This window comes from Silurus aristotelis (genome assembly GCF_946808225.1).
Source record: "Silurus aristotelis genome assembly, chromosome: 9".
Classification (NCBI taxonomy): domain Eukaryota; kingdom Metazoa; phylum Chordata; class Actinopteri; order Siluriformes; family Siluridae; genus Silurus; species Silurus aristotelis.
In genome coordinates, this window is record NC_139582.1 from 18661777 (window position 1) to 18682534 (window position 20758).

The 20758-nt window shown below is 38.7% G+C and overlaps 2 protein-coding genes across 6 annotated transcripts in view; one reads left to right on the plus strand and one right to left on the minus strand.

Annotated features, from left to right (window-relative positions):
- Nucleotides 1-614: 614 nt before the first annotated feature.
- On the minus strand, nt 615-16205 carry LOC310731021 (uncharacterized protein). Of its 4 annotated transcripts, none has more exons than XM_083550301.1 (17): nt 16105-16205; nt 13413-13558; nt 12145-12272; nt 10583-10728; nt 9963-10035; nt 9215-9260; nt 9097-9130; nt 6749-8947; nt 6196-6266; nt 5093-5200; nt 4711-4883; nt 3792-3888; nt 3499-3660; nt 3324-3402; nt 2988-3093; nt 1753-1958; nt 615-1071 (listed from the first exon to the last, which is right to left on the minus strand). In XM_083550301.1, exons 3-17 carry the CDS (start codon nt 12270-12272, stop codon nt 932-934), a joined length of 3768 nt encoding a protein of 1255 aa, XP_083406427.1. In that variant the 5' UTR covers nt 13413-13558; nt 16105-16205; the 3' UTR covers nt 615-931. The 4 variants fall into 4 exon arrangements, with proteins under 4 accessions (XP_083406427.1, XP_083406426.1, XP_083406424.1 ...); XM_083550300.1 differs by lacking the exon at nt 16105-16205 and adding an exon at nt 15061-15152; XM_083550298.1 differs by lacking the exon at nt 16105-16205 and having other exon boundaries at nt 13413-13575.
- A 718-nt stretch (nt 16206-16923) lies between these two features.
- fam184aa (family with sequence similarity 184 member Aa) overlaps nt 16924-20758 on the plus strand; it is a 29305-nt gene continuing 25470 nt past the window's right edge. Inside the window, exons 1-4 of one of the 2 annotated variants that reach the window (XM_083550303.1) lie at nt 16924-17638; nt 18584-19417; nt 19976-20111; nt 20556-20737. In XM_083550303.1, coding sequence (XP_083406429.1) covers nt 17402-17638; nt 18584-19417; nt 19976-20111; nt 20556-20737 — 1389 coding nt within the window. In that variant the 5' untranslated portion in view covers nt 16924-17401. The remainder of the gene's footprint in view (nt 17639-18583; nt 19418-19975; nt 20112-20555; nt 20738-20758) is intronic. The other variant, XM_083550302.1, reaches the window with a different exon arrangement.

Sequence of the window (20758 nt, forward strand, 5' to 3'; positions counted from 1 at the left end):
TAAATACGTGACAAATAAAACATCTTGAATCAAACGTGATTCATTTTGTATTTTTTTCTGATGACATTTATTTTATTTACTTTTTTAAAGATGACTGTTCATTATTCTCTTTGTTTTAATACTACATTGGACTGTTCTTAGCTTAATTAAAGTAGCTTGAGCAACTGTATTCTTTTACATGATCGTAGGATACATCTTCTGACAAGATTGTTTAGGAAATGAGAAGCTCCTCACTGCATTAGTTAGGGTTAAATAACTTATTGCCTGCTGAACGATAGTGATCACTGCAGTAATTATCCAATGGAAGGTTCTTGGCCTATTCCCTTAGTTCAGTCCAGGTGGTGACTTTTTTTTTGGGCCAAGCAGTGTATAACTGGTGACTGGTAATCAAAGTGATCTCCTGTACACAGTTTACTGTAACTAGTTTAATGGCTGTTTTATAGAGTGGAGTAATTTCAGTCGCTTAGCAACTGTTCATTCAGAAAAGAATCTGATAAACTGAAAGCACTACACATAAATTGTGGGTTGTGTTTGTGAAAGCAGGCTGGTGCACTATCTCACACATGATTAATGATCAACATGGTGCTTGGAAATCATTCAGCTGGACACAGTCCCACCTTTCACCGATTTATTTGTGACTACATTCAAGAACATTTCAGTGAGCGAAGCAGAAAATCTAAAAAAAAAAAGTATATTTCATTTAGAATTCCTCCTATAAAATCAGATTCAATAGTAGCTGTGTTGGAAACAGTTGCAGCAATTAGCAAATATTTACAAATCCAGTATTATATGAATCCATTTTACATGAAATCTCCAGAAATCCTTCTGGAAATCGGACCATTAATAAAGCTTATGCAATCAACAGCTTATTAACGCTCTGGAAAGTAATCATCAAACTGCTCGGAGTTGTCGCTGGTCTTTGGGATTACTCTCAATGCCTGGGTGTCATTGAAGACCTTAACGGAAGCCCTCCCTCGACCCAGCTGTTCGGATTAGCCATCATTTTTTTCCAGATTTCCACTTCCTCACTCTCCGAATCCATCCAGTCGACTTTCTTTCCGTAGCTCAGGCCTGGAGGAAAAGCAGAGGGCAAGAATGACCAACACTAAATTGCTCTGAGGATGTGAAAGGATTCAACACTCGATGTTGAAACCACAGACACAGGAATTCTCCGACTGTAGGAGAAAAGGCTGAGATAACCAGTTTGGCAGCAGGGTGTTAAAATGGCATGGGACAAATCTGCAGAAGGATGAGGTGTTAGCATTAACAGCATTTAAACGTATCTCAAGCATGTATTTTTAACCTTTGGCCAATAGGTGGCACTGCCACAAAAATTGTTGCATAGCGTCAGTTCATGTGTGCGTGCAAATGGATTGCTGATATCCACAATCACTTTCTTTGTGGACCGAATTGATTGGACTATTACAAACAAACTATCTGTAGTATTTAAAGTTGTTTTAACAAATGTTCTAAGGTTTATTATTAAAATTAGTTTTGCCAAAAAAAAAAATCTGTAGTAGGATTCGACAGAGAAAACTGACATCATGAGGTGTCATGGACACCATAGCCAGAGGAAAAAAAGCCCCGATAACACTGGAGACTCATTCCCTAAATAAACATTTTGATTACTATTTAAATCTTTACATTAACATTTTAAAATAAGTGCGTATAGGTTTATATGAAATCAGAGCTGCTGCTGGAGAACAGTAATCATGGCAAGAAAGCAGTAAAGAAGTCTGAGTGCGTGTTCACCTGTGCCGAGGCTGAGACGCACTCCTCCTAGGAACTGATTGGACAGTTTGTTGTTGTCCCACACAGTGAGTTCACAGCAGGCCTCACTCACTTCGCCCACTCTGAAGCCATCATACACCATGGTGTGGTTGTACACAGGGTCCTGAGTTTTCTTCACCACACGGGTCTTCTGACGACTCTTTTTACTCGTGTCTGGTAACATGTAGCTAAATAACGCAAATTAGCTTTACAATCTCTCTGGGGACAGGCGATAGCATTGTTTTTCTTTCTGATCTGATACCAAGTACTTTCAAGATCAGTGTCTTTGATACAGACACCAGGACCAGTATTACTGAAAGCCATCATTAATATTAAAATAGCAATAGACTGGACCTCTCTTTTGTTACATAAAAAAAAAAAAAAAAAATTAAATTTATTAAAAAAACCTAATTTGAAAATATATTCCATCATACAGTCAAATTGTCACATCCTGTCCACCTTAATATCAATAAATTGTTCCACTGAATCCTTTTCTTGCTTTATAAAAAATCGGGAGGATTGAAAGGCGTTCGACATTTTAGTATTTTTAAATTATTCTTGAGGAAAATTGTAATAGCGCTAGTCAAAATCGTCGCTCAGTCTTGTAAACTTACATTCAACAAACATTTTTTTTATTAGATAACACTAATGGCAATGAAATTCATTTGAATTCTTTTATAATATCTACATTAATAATATATATTCATTTCTATTTTGTGAGAAAGATCAGAGAGCATATACCATCATGTAAATTTTGCTGTTGTTTTACCAATCATAATGACAATAACCAATGATGGGGGTCTCTAAGGTCATGTAAGTATAAGGAGGCAGATGTGCAACAGTATGAGCAGTAATTTAATCAGGATGTCTAGTTTCATGCATCTAGTGTCACTCACATGACATATCATGACCAAATTGTTCACAAAATACTCATAAGATTCAACATACTTTTTGTTCTATATATTTCATGCTAGAGAAGGTTGCAGCTCAGCTGTTAAAATACGCTCTCAATCCCCTTCATCCCGATTCCAGTCACTTCCAGCAGACTGAACATGAATGATTTTATGCCACAGATTAAGGTCAGTGTTTGCATTTGCCCTTTAAACAAACACCATACTCGGTTTCTGTCCGTCATCTACTGTGACGGACGACGCATTGAAAGCAAACACCAAATCACGACTGTTCAATAGATGAAAATCTTGTTTTTTTCTACTCACCACTTCACAAAGGAGTCGACTCCTTGGGCTTTCAGACGACGTAGATTTTTCGCCTCACGAAGCCAGATATGAATCTCTCCTGTAGGCCGGCTGACTCTGGAACCACCTACAGAGATGCCATGCAGCGATACCAATACTGTTTCAAGCTACTTAGTTACAAAAATAGAGGATTTTAAATGGAAGTTTAAAAAATATATTTTTTTGAAAAAATTTAAACGTTTCAAACAAAACAAAAAAAAGAGTTGAATGTTTTGAATGAGCTTTTACTTTCTTATTCTGCAATTTGCAACATAATAATAAACTGTAGATATTAAGAATTGTTTCATTTTGAACTACCTGTAGCTTCTGGAGATATGTATTTCAATGAGATGAATAAAATGCCACGGCATTCCTGCGATTCCTGATTATCTGCATTCTTGTATGAGGAAAATATTCATGGGTATTAATGTTACAGTGTGATCTGGATGAAGGATTAAAAATAACAATCTGGACGAAAAAGAATTCTACATACCTTTGGTTGGAGGTTGTACCATGTGAGTGCTTCATGTTTCCAGTCCCAGTCCTTCAGAATTATTTCAACCTGCCCTAAAAAGGCATTTCTACCTCGGGAGTCATTGTGCCATACAGACAAATTCAGAATTTTTCCATGCAATTCTTCACGTTTTACTTTGTACTGTGTACAGAACCAAAAAAAATAAATTAATAAAATCAGACAGCATATTTGGATGTGTCTTAAAATCCAGAGCGATGTATTGTTTCAAAAGTAATGTATATGTCGAAAAACATGGGTATAAAAGAATGTACCCTCAAAGATTCCACATAGACTGGATTGACTGTACGTTTCTTGATGGAAGTTTTCCTTTTGCTCCTCTTGTCTGGGTAGAGGTATGTCTTCACATATCTGACACAAATGCCAGAGCAAACAGAGTTTTAGCCTTTTCTGTGTAGAGTTTTCCAAATGCCTTTCCCTTATTGTATTTAGCTTCAGAATGCATTACTAGTAGCACCAGTATATATGCAGGGAAAGTTACAGTATTTACCGTGAAAGGTTTTCAAACGGACTTCCAGAATTAGCATTTGACAGCACATCCCATTATTTTATTATATATATATATATATATATATATATATATATATATATATATATATATATATATATATATATATATATATATATATATATATATAGGGTATATATGACAATGTAGTCTACATACTAAACCGAGGACCAATTATAATGCATGTATGCGATTTGGGTTATTCTATCACACAGTTTCATTACTCAGTGTCTAATGAATAAAATACTGCTAACACTTGTGAAGTAGATGAACTCTCCTATAGTAAACATTGCCATGGTTTAAAGAATAAGCTGATCTAGCACTCATCTGCTACACTTACAGCTCATTTAAAGTCAGGGCAGTTCATAAGAATAGGCCTATATGCAGATTATTTGGATCTAGTTCAATGTGTAGTTCTTGAACTGAAGTTTATGTGGACCCCTAAGAATCTGAAATGCGGCTAATATCTCGGACTGAATCAATTTACCAACAGGACTAGATTGTATTTAGATACACCTTAATACTGATTGTGTTCAGAGATAATTAGTATACAGTTTAAATAAATAACCAAATAAAATAAAAGTTGTTGCTGGTCTACACATTGCCTACAGGAAATTAGCCAATTGTCATAATCAGCGTGGTCGAGTTGCTTTTGATAGACTCACGGGTCTGTGCGTTGTTTGTGCAGGTTTGCGATGGCCAGATCCTGACATTGCTCCACCATAATGACGAGCTCTCCGAGTGGACTGTACATGATCGCGAACTCCACCGATCCACGCACCGCCACATTCCCGAAGTCGCCGGCATCGCTGTAGACACTCAGCAAACTGGCAGTGCGCTAAGACAACCAGTACATCATACTTAACTCGCATGACTGAATAATGTACACACTTTCATCTGTAGAAAACATGCATTGGTTTGAAGGAGAAGCAATCTAGCACTTATCTACTATACTTACAGCTCAATGGATTTATGGACTGAACTTTACAATCCTACAATCCTTGATGATTAAAGCAGAACTTAAGAACTTGTCTGGAAGTGTCTCACCTCTGTGACTGAAAGGGTACTAGCAGAAAGCTGGCCCCTTTTTCCAGATATATCTGAGTCCTGGCTGGAAACTGAGCTGCTGTCCCCATCCGAGTCCACACTTTCATCCTGAATAGGGGTTATATTTACAAAATAAATGATTTCGCTAGTATATATTCCTGTATATTTTTTTATTTCTCTGTTTATGTATTAGAGATTGATTGATTCCATCCTAGAATTAAATTCCTTTTTATTCTCTAATTTGATCGCTATGGATTCATTTCCTACACCTACAGGCTGAGAAGATCCTGGAGAGGTGGAGGTACATGCTGGAGAGAAGGGGAATGAAAGTCAGTAGGAGTAAGACCGAGTACGTGTGTGTGAATGAGAGGGAGGGAAGTGGAGTGGTGGGTTGCAGGGAGAAGAGGTGGAGAAGGTGGACGAGTTCAGGTACGTGGGATCAACTGTGCAAAGTGATGGAGAGTGTGTTAGAGAAGTAAAGAAAAGTGTGCAGGCAGGGTGGAGAAGAGTGATAGCAGGAGTGATTTGTGATAGAAGGGTATCTGTAAGAGTAAAAGGGAAAGTTTATAGGACTGTGGTGAGACCTGCAATGTTGTATGGTTTAGAGGCAGTGGCATTAAGTAAAAGACAGGAGGTGGAGCTGGAGGTAGCAGAGCTAAAGATGTTGAGATTTTTATTGGGAGTGACAACGATATACAGGATTAAAAATTAGTTTATTTGACAGCACATGGACATTTTGGAGACAAGATTGAGATGGTATGGACATGTACAGAAAAGGGATGCCCGATTCCCGATACCATATGACGTACTGTATATTTTCAGAAATAGTACTGTAGGTTAGAGTATGTGTTTCTCAACTCTCTTATGAACCATGTTTATATGTCTATACCATATTTTATGCATTTTACTGTATGTATATTTAATTTTTCTCGCCTTTGATATACTCTTCAGCTTTATATCTCATGAACATGAAGTGGTCGAATGTTCAAACTTATTGAATGGAGAACACTGTAGGAGAACCGATTAGAGAACTTGGACTTGAGGCAACCCAATTTTCCATTCAAAGTTTTATTACTAGGTGCAAAAATAAAATAAAAACAAACCTCCCAGGTATCCGTGACATGTTTTGTGACCTCGACAAGCACTTCAGGGCCCGGAGTTTCCTTCTTCACTCCTGTGAAAGCCAAACGGAGTATACCGTTAACTCGCTTAAAGAGGTACGGCATAAGAAAAAAAAGGTGGTTAAGGTAATACACCTGGGTGTGTCAGTGCCAAGAGCACTGGATTGTTAGAAAGTCTACAGAAATTTAACCCTAAAGACCTTGTGCATAAGTGGGAAATGTGATCTCGAGGATATAAGAAGGGAGCGGTACAGTATACAACACTACAGTGAACAACAAAGAAAGAAAATAAAGATGTGGACACATAGAGAGACTCATATACTTTTGGCCTACATTGACAACTTGCAATTTGGTCACTGTTCTTTTTTCATCTGATTTTAATTTACATTTAAAAAAATTTTTGTTGTTATTTGTGTGCATATAAACAAATCATGGCATATAAACAATCATGGCAATAAAATACTTATAAATAATTGAGAAAAATTATTTGTATTTTTGTAATCCCCTTTGAAATAATGCCCGAGTAAGCACTTACGCTCCATTACGCTCGGCTCCTCAGATTCAGACGGCACGATCACTATAGTCGGAATCGCGTCTGTAATCTTTTGAACTGGATCTCGTGCGAAAGCCGCTTTTTTCGACACACCCATTTTGGGCCTGGTGGCACGTGCGTACACGCTAGCCAGAATTTCAGAGTCAGAGATCCCACCTTCATCTTCCTCCTGGTCTCTAGAACTACCTTCTGGTTCCACTTCACCGATTTCTTGCACCACTTTTTTAGTACTTTCAGACTCCACTTCAGACTTTGGAGGAGGTCCGTTTTTAAAATCCTCAAAGATGTCCGGATTTGCTTCTACATTGACATCAACGATCAGTTCCTCCGTCCTGGTTGGAGATCTTCCCTTAAAGTTGTCGACTAGGATTTCTTCTATAGCTTTTTCCTTTCCATTTTGGTCCCAATTCACATGTCTTTCTAGGTTTCTACTTTTAACTGACACTTCAAGAATATCTGGATTCTGTCCCACATCAGAATCAACAATTAGTTCTTTCGATGTTGTTGGAGATCTTCGATTAAAGTCAGCGACTATGATTTCTTCAACAACTTGTTCTTTTCCTTTCTGAATTGGATCCGAATTGGTTGATTTTGGTACATTTATAGTATAAATTGGGTCTTCAAGAAACTCTTGCTCTTTTTCCACATTTATTTCCTCTGTCCTTGTTGGAGATCTTCGTTTAAAGTCAGCAACTACAATTTCCCCAAAAACTCGTTCTTTTCCTTTCCGGTCTGGATCAAAATTGGCAGATTTTGGTGCATTTATATTATAAACTGGGCCTACAAGAAGATCTGGATCCTTTTTCACATCTATATCAACATTCATTTCCTCTGTCCATGTTGGAGATCTTCGTTTAAAGTCAGTGACAATGATTTCCTCAACAGCTCTTTCCTTTTCTTTCTGTTTTGGATCCAAATTCTGGTTCAATTTGATAATTTTTGGTGTGTTTACATTATTAACTGGAGTTTTCAGAATATCTGGATTCTTTTCCACTTTGAAATCAACAATCTGTTCATTCGATCTTTTGGGAGATCTTTGTTTAAAGTCAGCAACTACAATTTCCTCACAAATTCGTTCTTTTCCTTTCTGATCTGGATCCAAATTGGGAGATTTTGGTGCATTTATATTATAAACTGGGCCTACAAGAAGATCTGGATCCTTTTTCACATTAATTTCCTCTGTCCTTGTTGAAGATCTTTGTTTAAATTTAGCGACTATGATTTCCTCAACATCTCTTTCCTTTCCTTTTTGTTCTGGATCCAAACTTTGGTTCAATTTGAGAATTTTTGGTGTGTTCACATTATAATCTGGGCCTACAAGAATATCTGGATTCTTTTCCACATCGAAATCAACAATCAGTTCCTTCAGTCTTGTTGCAGATTTTTGTTTAGAGTCACTCACTATGAATTCTTCCATAACTCTTTCCTTTCTATTCTGTACTGGATCCATTTGGGCAGATTTTGATGCATTTACATTATGAACTGGACCTTTAAGAAAATCTGGATTCTTGTCCACATCTATATCAACGATTATTGTTGGAGATTTTTGTTTGAAGTCGACTCTGATTTCCTCAACAACTCTTTCCTTTCCTTTCTTTTCTGGTTCCAAACTTTTTTGGTCCAAATGAACATACCCAGGTGCATTTACATTGCTAACTGGACTTGTTTTTAGATCCTCAAGAACATCTGGATTGTTTTTGATATTCACATCCATGACCAACTCTTCCGTCTGTGTTGGAGTTGTTCGCTTGTTGGTGATGTTTCTGATTTCCCCAAATTTTCTCTTTGGTATCGGAGACTGGATTGCTTCTTCAAATCCAAATCCAGAATTTATCAGCACTCCAGCTTTCGGGTCATTTTGCTTATCTTTAAATCCTATTTCTGTTCTTTGTTTTGAGCTTATTAAGACAACATTTGATTGTGGTTGATCGGACTCATCAAGTTGACGTATTTCCCAATTCGAAGTTTCCTGGGCATCGCTGAAAGATCGTATCTCAAAATCTTTTGTTGTCTGCTTTGGTCTGGTCTCCACACCCCAGTCTTCTTTCAGCGCTGATCTTCTAGGATCTAATATCTCTTTGTTGATTTCTTTTGTCTTCAACTCCTTTTCTAGTTTTGGGGACTCAACAAGAAGTTTAGGGTCTTGGAGTTTTGCTCCTGATTGATTTCCTGCTTCGATAACTTGATAAACAGAAGTAAATGATGATTAAAAAAAAGATTAAGACGTAATTAAAAGAATCAGTGCCTTTTATTCCACAGCAGTTGAAAACAACTATGAACATCAACTATGTACAATAAATATATCCAGCTGATTAGATGCTGTAACTCACCTTCCAAAACGATCGCTTCATCCTTGTTGTCTTGCTGCACATGTAGCAGGAGAAAAAAAATAGCTGAAAGAAAATGTTAAGACCGTACAGCAAATAAAATGAAAGAAGTGTGACAAACCTGTACACTGAGAGCTGGGTGAATCAATCGGGGGTCAGTGAAATGTCTTTTAAATAAAAAAAAAAATTTTTAGTGTTTGACAACAGGATTCTTCAACTGTACAGCCAAGACAACCTGAGGCGATATTGCAAGTAACGAAACGATAGAAAGTAATAATAATAAAAGGAAGAAGAAGAATTAGTCTAATGCTTAAACAATAAATCAGAAGATACACATACTACACAATATATAGACAAAAGTTTGTTGGGTTGTGCAAATTTTAACATCCCATTCCACATTTAGATCCCATTTACTGTTATAATAATCTCCACTCTTCTGGGAAGATGTATCACTAGATTTTGGAGTGTGCCTGTGGAAATTGTTTTTAATTTCTCATTTAGCCACAAGGGAATTATTAAAGTCAGGTTCTGATGTAGGTGCGGAGGCCTGGGTTACAATTTCAATTCATACCAAAGGTGTTCAATAGGGTTAAGGATCTGAGCCCTGAAGTGGAATATCTTCCACTCCAACCCAATTAAACCATATATTTGTAGAAGAATCACAAAAAAAGTTTTGGTGTCCCAATACTTTTCTTCATATAGTGTATTTACTGTGTACACTACAGAACTAGTGGCCTGTGTTGTGTTTCAGTGTAAATGATTAATACCGCACACACCCTGTGTGTTTACAGTGGGTGGTGCGTTTCGATGTTTCTCTGTCTTACTAGGCAGATTACAAGGTCAAAAAATATATTAATATATCGCCTTACTCTGGGTGAGTCTCATTCTTTTCTCCAGCTATCTCCTCAGGCAAAACCTTCTGGAAGGGGTTTGGTCTTTGGCCTGTAAACACAAGCAGCAACTTTTCTTTGTATGTATTTATTTACCAAAATAAGCAAATGGGCTACAGTAGATTCCAAAAGTAATGTTATAAGGATGATCATAATTCACATTTACTGTGTGTGTGTTTTTGGATTGACATGACACATTCAATATTCGGTATTGTGACTTTATTAAAGAACTAAATAAAACTATAAAAAAAAGGGAAATAAATTAGTAATACAAATGACGTTAAGGTAAAATCTAATAAAACTTAAGTTTTTTTTTTTTAAGTAAATAAAAGTCAAAAAATGTACAAATAAAATTAATAAAGCAAAACTAAAAATAGTAAATAAAATAAAGCATACATTTTAGAAATATTAATTTTTGTATGTATATAATTAAAATGTAACATTATAATTGTGGATCTTTTTTGTTCTTGTATTTTTGCTGAAATAGTTAAAATATTTTATTGCAGGCCTGAAACATAGAATTCGAAAGAGCTGTGGGTTAAAACAGTATCTGTACCAATGCTGCAGGTTAAGCATTAATCTCGCTAAATCTCAGATACCTGATGATTTCTTCCATCTCATGGAGGAGCGGACTACGGCCGAGACGTGTGGCTGGCGGCCATGCCGCTTTGACTTAAGATCCTCAAACCATTCCCCTGATAACTCTTTCAGCTGCTTCTGGTCTGGAACACACTCTTTCAGCCTCCTGGTGTAAACAAGTAAAAACAACTGGATTTAAACTGTGTTTAGTGTAACTATGCTTACAAACAAACAAGTTTAAGAGAAATATTACAGTATTAACATTTCATTCCAGATATGAAAAACATGGAGGTGACAAAGTAATTCTGTTATAGGTGATTGCATTTTATATTATCAAGCATTTGGAATTTCAGTACCTTGTTTTTACTTTGCTCAGGAAAATGGTTCAGAATCTGATTTGTTTTAAAACAAGTTGAATTTATACCCACTTATACACACTACATGGACAAAAGTATTGGGACACCTCATTTCTACAGCCATGTGTAATTAATCCCAAAATTTACCACATAGTTACAGACACAAGTGCATAGGGTGTATTTGAAAGCGGCAGAATAACATTTTCGCTCCACTTTAACTAGGAGATCCAAACCTGTTTCAGGATGACAGTGTGCCTGTGCACAAAGCCAGCTTTCATGAAGATATGCTTTATGTGGTTTGGAGTGGAAGGTCTCAATCTTTATTAAACAACTTTGGGATGAATGTGAACACTGACTGCACCACAGGCCACCACACTTCACTTATATCAGTACCTGACTTTAATAATACCCTTGTGGCTTCATTAATCTCATACAAATCTCTACAATCACACTCCAAAATCTTGTGGAACATCTTCCAGAAAAGTGAAGGTTCCTAAGTAAATAAGGACTGAAAGTGGAATGGGATTCTCAAAAAGAAACACATATTGTATCTTATTCTCAGATACCCACAAACTCTTGTCTTTGCAGTGTATTTTCTTTGAATGAAATATAGTGTAATAGATAAATAGCTCCAGCATTTAGACATTTCATTTTCTTAACCTTTAAGTCTTCTGTTTACTATATTTAAGATAATCTGGTTACATAATTCTGGAGAATGCATACAGATGCTTTGTTTACAAGCCTGGAGCACAGCTATGCACGTTATGATTTGTAGATTAGCCATAGTGGTTGTAGCTTAAAATGTGAAGGTCTGAATGTTTTTAAAAGGAAAATTGGTTTAAAATGTAAAATTAAGACTTTTATTACGTATAGACTCTTGGACTACAGGGTGCAGTGGCCATATGTTAATTATAATATATTTCTTTTTTTTTTTTGTAAATGTACTTAAGGAGAAATATAGTGTAATATGTTACTGTCTACAAAATCATATAAAACAAGCAAAAACTACAAATTGCTTCATTTTGCACTTGAACTTGGCATGCAGGTAAAACTCCTAATGATGCATGTCGTAACATGAATCTCAACATCTAGTAATAGAAAATTCCCATACTGACAACTCAAGTCTTAAAAACCTCACAATGAATATCCAATCGCAACCCAGAACAAACAAAAAAAAAAATTATTATTTTGTTTAATCTCGGCCCAGAAACCTGCACCTTCCTCACCTTACACGTCCCATCTCGAGCTTTTTCAGATCCTCATCTCTAAGCAGGACTTTCTGGATAACGGCTTCCTCTTCAGGAGAAAGAAAGCTCAGGTCTATGAATATGGTGGCATCTCGAGACGCTTTCATCTTGGAACAAGTCTTGTTAAGGAGCACGAAACTGCTGGGAGCAGTGCACTGCTGCTTTTCAGAGTAGGTCTCAGTGTGTTGTGGAGAAGTGGTTTGGTGTGCATGTGTGGGTGTGTGTGTGTGTGTGTGTGTGTGTGTTCCTGAATGTTTGCCACACCCCTGCTAGTTCTCCAGTCACATAACACCAAAGGGCTGCGTTGCTCCTCTGACATCATATCAGTGGTGCAGAAAGTAAACTGCATCTGAGTGGGGGGGTTGGGGGTGAAACTTGGAATGATATACTAGGTTAAAAAAATAGTAAGAAATAGAAAGATTAGATAGAGAGTCAGCATTGACACACCAACATTTACTATTACAAAAAAAAAAAACCTAAAAACGTTCTGCTGCTGATCTATAAACTTACTAAGCTGAAGCTGGAGACTCCTTCCATAAATTGTAAAAATGCCCTGACAGAAATCTCAACTTTTTTGGAGAGAGATTTTTTCTAACATCGTAAAACCTTATTTATCTTTAAAAAAAATTCCATTTCCTGTGTATACGACATGATGAAGTAATAAGTCTTAAATTGGATCTCAGCAACACGTTTCTATTTTGGGATTGTGTCACTTATTTATTTTATGTTTTAATGCCATAAATGTCCACCAATAGATTGATAAAAAAAAAAGCCAGAAAGTTGCCAGAGATGTTGATTTTAAATCACATTGGACTAGGTGTGGAACAAGCCGGCAGGTTTACGGAGGGAAGGCGATTATTAAAATGCATCACGTTTACAGCACTTGGGAGAAACCCCTTATTCAAGCGACTTACAGTTCTCTCATTCACACAACTGAGCAGTTAAAGGTTAAGGGCCTTGCTCAAGAGCCCAGCATTGGCAGCAAGATTTGAGCTCACAACTTTCTGATAAGGAGTCCAACATCTTAACCACTAAGCTTTCTTAGAGCTATTGTAATTGTAGGTTTTCATTCCAATCAATCAAGGGCCACACCTGATAGTCATTACAAATGATAATCATTAGATATAAACAAAAATAATTTGGTGTGGACTTGCTTGGTGGGAATAAATACCTGCACCCACCCGGCCAACCCTCTGTAGGACGTAATTAAGATCAGGATGAAAAAGAGAGGATTGTGGTATGGATACAGTTACAGATACTGCAATCAGAAATGTGTGCACACAATGGTAAGAACTTGGGTCCCAGGTTGGATCCTGACCTGAGAAAAAGAATTTGAGGACGGTGATCAATCTTTTTGTGATTTTTGGAAAGATTTGGCTGAACCCTGGCAACCCTGTGGGACATGAAACTAGGAATGAGTGCATGTCCTAGATTTATATACACTGCATTGAAATACATATTTGCAGTCCATTGTATGTAAGTATGACTTTATAGCATTCGTCTAAATAGTATTCATTTGTGTGTGTGAGAGAGAGAGAGAGAGAGAGAGAGAGAGAGAGAGAGAGAGAGAGAGAGAGAGAGAGAGAGAGAGAGAGAGAGAGAGAGAGAGCTAAAGAAAAGGAACCTTTTAAAAATACAACTATTTCCTCATTCCTTTCCATTCTACATTTACAGTAGTCTCTGTTTGGACTTATAGAAACCTCAACTCTTCTGAGAAAATGTTCCACTAGATTTTGGGGTGTTTTTGTGGTGATTTGTGCAAATTCAGGCTTAAGGGTGTTAGTAAAGTCAGGAGCTGATGTACAGAAGTTGATGTGAGGAGGCCTGGGGTGCAGTCAGCAGTCCAATTAATCCTAGTAGGATTGAGGTCAGAGCTCTATAGCAGGCCACTCAAGATCTTCCACTCCGACCCAAGAATATGTTCATGGAGCGCTTTGTGCAAAGAAGCATTGTCATGGGATGCATTGGAACAGTTTGTGGAAGAACTACAAGTATTTCTTTCTCTCTCCTATATATATAAACCTATTTAAGCTCTGTCTAAATTGTCTAATGTCTCAAACATTAGACATAGCCATTATATTTTTTTATATGCATATGTATATACAAAATATATTCTGTATGCAGTTTAAGAACCTAAACTTTATCCTGAGCTCCTGCCCTGTAAATAACTTCATTACAATCAGCCCTGAGTGATTCTCTGTTTACTATTAGAATAAAGAACATATAGAATGACCTGGATGACTCAGACAACTTCCTGAGACATGTTCTGAACACCTGAAAATCTAATCCCCGTCCTCTTTTGCCACCCAATAGCAGAGTTATTGTTCACTATCTAGTAAACGACTTCACCACACCCTGTAAGTACACGAAAAGAGCTTTACAGCAAACGACTGGGACTGTTTGCAATATCAGATCAGTACAATGCACCATAGCTGGACAAAATGATTTTGAAATGTATCACAAAGTATTGGGACACCTAATTTTCTTTTTTTCCCACCGTGTTTTTTGCCAAACCGATACCACAAAGTTAGAGGCACACAATTTTATAGGATGTCTTTGGATGTGAACGCATAAAATTATCCCTTTACTTGAACTAGGAGACTCAAACCTGATCCAGCCCGACATTACACCTGTGCACAAAGCCAGCTCTATGAAGATATGCGTTACATGGGTTGAAGCAGATGATCTCAACCCTACTAAGCACCTTTAGTATGAAATGTAAACACTGACTGCACCCCAGGCCTCCTAATGTCACCTACATCATATTACTAACACCCTTGTGGTTGAAAGAGCAAGGATCTCCACAAGCACATGCCAAAACCTTGAAGAATGGAAACCCATAAGAGTAAATGGGGACTAAATGTGGAATGGGCTGTTTAACAAGCACATACCAACTTTATGCTCAGGTGTCCACTGTTGTAAATATATGGTGTACACTGTAGATCTTATAACACGTGGAAAGTGGGGCATGGGCCTCAAAATAAACATGTCCTAGTTTGAGAGCATTTATGGTTTGATTTTACCAGTAGGGGGCATTTGTGACCAGATATTCATGATTTCTATACAAATATTGACAAAGCTAAAAAAAATTGTTAACCTTTTCCTGTTTGCTGTGCACAACATGTGGGATCAGTGGCAAAGCTTTAGATTATTTAGATTTATTTAAAAAAAAGCTTAGAAAAAGAAAGCAGAGGAAAAGCCATTAGGAATGAGGAAGACTTCAGGCCCTTATAGCCATTTCCACAAGCTATTTGAATCCAAAACAGAAAGAGACAAGACTGACACACACACACACACACCAACATTCAAATAATCAAAAAGCTCTTTACACAAATTGCTAGTAAACTGTTTTCATGTAGAGTATTTTATATTATATAGACAATTTATTTGCTCTTACACTGGTACTGTACTAGCACTAATCCTGTACTGGTTGGTGCTGCACTGTCAGTGTGTTTATTCTCTCATTGTGTTGTTTGGTTTGCACTTTATATTGTGTTACTTGTAGCTCCTCTGTCCTGGGATCAAATTTGGTATTTACAGTCATAAAGAATCTAATTTGTTTCTTTTTGCAGGTCCAGGTTAATTTTTAGTCACAGAATGAGCAATTATCTATTATCTAGTAAGCTCATCATGTGGCAGGAGTGTAATCCGTTAAATCATGGAAGCACAGAGCAGAAGCTTTCATGATTCCATGAATGAAGGAAAAATCATTCCACCTTATTGACTTTGGTTGTTGGTCTGGATGGTGGGATCTTCTGGGATTTTTACACACAACCAACGACATAGAATGGCACACAAAACACAAAGCAAGCATTAATCCCAGTGTGTAAAATTTGCCAGAGAGGTCAATAGAGAAATGCTTTAGGAAGGCTACAGTAGCTCAAGCAGCCACTCTTTAAACCAGTGCTGAGCAGAAAAGCATGTCGGATTGGGCAATACCTTGTGGTGAACAGGTTACAACAGCAGGAGGCCACGTTCACTTATAACCCTTAATATTATTGGTTGACATCATCAGGTCTTTTAGCTCATAGTGTGCAAAGTTGACATCAGAATCCAAAATCATGATGGTTACACAGTCCTGTGACAGAGATCATCTTAATCAGGACTTAATCAGAATCTAATTTAAGTAAAATTAAATCAGGTGTGCATCATTTGGCGTAAAGAGGCATTAGTGGTGGCTGCTGGGAAATGGAGTCTAAGCAGCCATATTGCCATTTTGGAGATAATATAAGATTTATTTATTTTTTTGCCTTTCCTCTGGAACTGTTTTTTTATTTTTTATTTTTTATTATTATTATTATTATTATTATTATTATTATTATTATTATTATTGTTGTTATTATTTGTTTGTTTGTTTTTATTTTATTTTATTTACCACTTGTTTGATTGCCTCACAGTTTTAGGGACCCAGACTTGGGTTACAGTCAGGGGTGCAACTGCAAATTTACTTCGGGGTATACTCATGGTTGACGCCCCCTACCTGTCCCTCCACCCAAAAAAGAGGGGTAAATACAAGAATAAATACACTACATGCAATGGCGCCCCCTAAGTGCTCCCCCAATGCACAGCATATACTGCAAGCTCCATATTTTGCGCCTGTGATTAAATCTGTAGTTTTACCTGTCACAACACACCTTTTGTAGGTTTCCTCTGTGTTCTCCGGTTTCCTCCATCATTCAAAAAACGTGCTAGTCATCATTTCAATGAAGTTATGGAAAGTTTCACAATATGAAATGAACAATAAATCGTGTGTACGATAAAGCAACTAGGAATCTGGGATGTCTGTATGAGCCAGGAGCGTGTATGCTTGTTTGAACAACTGGATGATGTCAAATAGTGTAAAGGAGCGCACTGGAAACGACATGACGTCATGGAGCAGCGGCCGTCGTAGTCGTCATAGGTGTCACGTGACTTTTTTTAAAAGCAGGTTTGCGAGTGAGGTCGAGTGAAAAGAAGGCGGAACACGACGTGTGTGTGTGTGTGTGTGTGTGTGTGGGTTATGGTCGGTGGCTCTTCACACGCATTACACACATCACACACACCTTCATCCGGCGCGCGCACCGATCACCACATGACGCATCTGGATGCGGCTTGATGCACGTTGGGAAGAAGGAGGAGGAGGAAGAGGGGGAGGGGAGGGCGATCTGGGGGGATGCTTTTGTGTGATCTGATGTAGCTCTGGTGCACCATCGTTCGCAGAGAATCTTCTAACAATGCTGTGAAGCGGAGCGTGAAGATGGCGACGGGAGCAGGACGGCACCAGCAGCAGCAACAGCAACATCAGCAGCAGCAGCAGCACCTTCCTCCTCCTCCTCCTCCTCCTGCAGGAAATCCTGGTGCTCCTGCCTCCTGTGCATCGGGAAGCAGTCCGTGTTCAGCATCATGCAACCTGCTGTACGAATCGGGACTCGCCATGGAGTACACACACGAGCTGCACCTAAAGATGAGCAAGAAAATAGCCCAGCTCACCAAGGTCTGCCTTCTTGATTGCACTGCTCACACATTGCTCACACATTGTTCACATATTGCTCACACGTTGCTCACACACTGTTCATACATTGCTCACACACTGCTCATACATTGCTCACAAGTTGCTCACACATTGCTCACACACTGCTCACACACTGCTCATACATTGTTTACAGACTGTGGCTACTACATGACCTCATCATAAGCCTACTGCAATCAACTTCAGTTCTGGCATGTTCAGTCGTTTATGTTTGTTTGTTTGTTTGTTTGTTTTAATGCATGCAATGCATCATACTGTCGATTTTTACGAATACAAACTCTTTCTATCTGGGGGAAGTGAGTGGGGAAAACAATTACCATAATATTATTGCATAAAACTGAATGTTATATAAATCAGAATCAGAAATTGACAATGAGCTCATTTGCAAGAAAAAAAACCAAACTCATTTTTCCTTCTTTTATTTTCTCTTCTGTTTTGGAGCAGCGCATGTTTTGATAATGATAGGCTCCCAACACTACAGGCACAGCGAGTCAAACAGTTTACAGTATGCTAATTAGACAGGATGAGCAGGCGCGTGGGATGAATCGAAGATGGAAAAAAAAAAGATAATTCGTCCAACGGGCTGGAAGAAACGAACAGGAAGTAAGCGTTAAGTTCCAGAACAGGAAAAGAAAAAGGCAAAGTTTTGCCAGATCTCATAAGAAGTCAATCGAAGGAGTGGTATTTTTTATTTTTGTGTTTTTTATTTGCATTATCGCTGAGCAAATAACACGGTAAATATAATACTCTCCTGTTATCGCTTATGTTAGAGCAGCTATAAAACAGCCGGCTCTCTTTGTGTGTTTATATCAGATTCTGTATAACAAAAAATAAATAAATCAAAATCACAAATATGGTCAAATTCTATTTCCTGTAATTATGAAATCTTATATGATGTGTTTATCGCAGGTCATTTATGCACTAAACACCAAAAATGACGAGCACGAAGAGGCCATCCGCTCCCTGAAGGATACCCATGACGACGAGCTTGAGCACATCCTGAGCGAGACACGTGAGAAGATCCTGCAGTACAGGAGTAGGATGGGTGCCGAAGCAGAGCTGAAGCGTCGGCTCCATGCTTTGGAGGATTCCCTAGAGCTGCACGAGCAGCTGAAACACGAAGCGCTGGCCGAGTTCGAGCTGTACCGGCGTCGCGTGGAGGAGATGCGCCTCAGCTCGGAGGAGCAGCACACGCAGCGGGTTACCTCTATGCAGCGTGAAGCCGAGGAGCTGCGCTGCGAGTTCCAGGAGAAGCTGCGCTCCTTCAGCCAGCTGGAAGCACGAATCGAGCAGGAGAAGCAGCGAGCGATGGACGAGCTCAAATCTATCCATCATCACGAGCTGCAGGAGCTGATGGAAAACCACCAGCAGAGCCAGAGCGCCTCGGTGTGCGTAGATCAGGAGGAGCTAATTGAGCTTGAGGAGCTGGTCGAGGAGCTGAAGCAGGAAAAGGAGAACTTGGAGGAGGAGTACGAGGTGAAGCTGGATGACTCGCGCGCTTTTTACGAGCGTGAGCTCGAGGCCATGAGGCGCACGCAGCAACTCACCACAGAGAACCTGCTAGCCTGGAAGAGAAGCGAAGTGGAGCTCAGAAAGGAGTTTCAGCTGCAGGAGGCTGCACTGCAAAGGACGCTGTGCAAACTTCGCTCTGATCTGCACCGTGCCCAGGAGGAGGCGCGTGAGAGCCGCGACAAAACCAACAGGCTGCAGGCTTCTCTTAATAACGCAGAGGTCACCATAAAGGTAATGATCCATATTCATATTTATAATCCACTGAGATCTCATGGAATAGGATTTTTTTTATGAATAATAAGTAAAGATTATAATGGATGGTATTAGAATTTAATTATAATCTTAATCATGCTCCTAATAAACTTGGCAGTCGACTAAGGCACAATCAGCTTGGGGTTGAGCGCCCCCTGCCCTGCCGCCGCCCTCACCCTCACCCTCAGCCAATTAAATTATTACTATCTGAAGATGAATATGCATTATATGTTTACATTTTAGGCAATTTTGCAATGATTATTAAATGTGTTTAACCTTTTTTAAGGAAGTTTGTTAATGATTTATATGGTGTGAGGGTGGATCATTGTGGTGGGAGAGCAGAGCCAGTGTGTGGGGGTGGGGGGTAGTTGGAATCTAGGAAACCCACATGTTAAGGATTGAATAAAACACGTTCAGATTCAAACCGACCAGAAAAAGTATACTAATTTCCATATTGAAAAAGAAAATCAATAAAAATAAGTTTTGCATGAGCCAAAGTTTTCTTTATGTTAAAAAAGTTTTTTTTTCCATGATCAGGAGTTACATAAGCAGCTGGAGGAGGCCATACAGGACGGAGAGATTTGGGTGATGCAGCTGAAGGATACGGAGTATGAGTTGGAGGGAAGCAGGGATCGAGTGCAGCAGCAAGCCACTGAAATCCTCCACAAAGCCAGTAAATGAATTGCCTCTGGCACTCAATTACGGTCCCTCTACAAACAACACACACACACACACACACACACACACACACACACACACACACACACACACACACATAAACACTCTTATAGAGACAAGATGGATGGCACAGAATCCTCTTACCTTGTTCTGTGTATTAATTCCTGTTTGATTATCTCACTGTTATGGATGATTAAGGACTGCAGGGATTTTAACTTCAAGCGATTGGAGTGGAGTCGCTTCATTACATTTGCATTACAATTACATTCACAGTTACATCAGATTATATTTTTTACATTGTATTTATTTTCTGCCTGGAGCATTCTGTTTAATGAACACCAATTCCCTGCTAATTTTCCATCCATCTATCTGTTTCTGTCTGTCTGTTGAGAGAAGTGGTTTGTGTGCCTGACAGACTGTATTTCGTTTTCGGTCTAAGGTCAGATCGGCACGCTGCAGGCCACTCAGATGAGCCACGAGGCCACCATTAAGGACCTGCAGCAGGAGCAGAGCCGTCTGAGGGAGAAGATCGTCCAGCTGGAGGAGGAGAAGGACAGACTGCAGAGTCAGAGCCAGGATTTAGACGAACAGCAGCGCATGCAGATCCTCAACCTGGAAAAAGTAGGTCAATTTGTTCTTCTC

Coding starts and splice junctions, on each gene's coding strand:
- LOC310731021 (XM_083550301.1), bottom strand. CDS start 12,272: ATGAAAGCGTCTCGAGATGCCACCATATTCATAGACCTGAGCTTTCTT. Junction 10,729..12,144: donor CTCGAGATGGGACGTGTAAG/GTGAGGAAGGTG, acceptor TGTTTACACCAG/GAGGCTGAAAGAGTGTGTTC. Junction 1,072..1,752: donor GCGTCTCAGCCTCGGCACAG/GTGAACACGCAC, acceptor CTTTTCCTCCAG/GCCTGAGCTACGGAAAGAAA.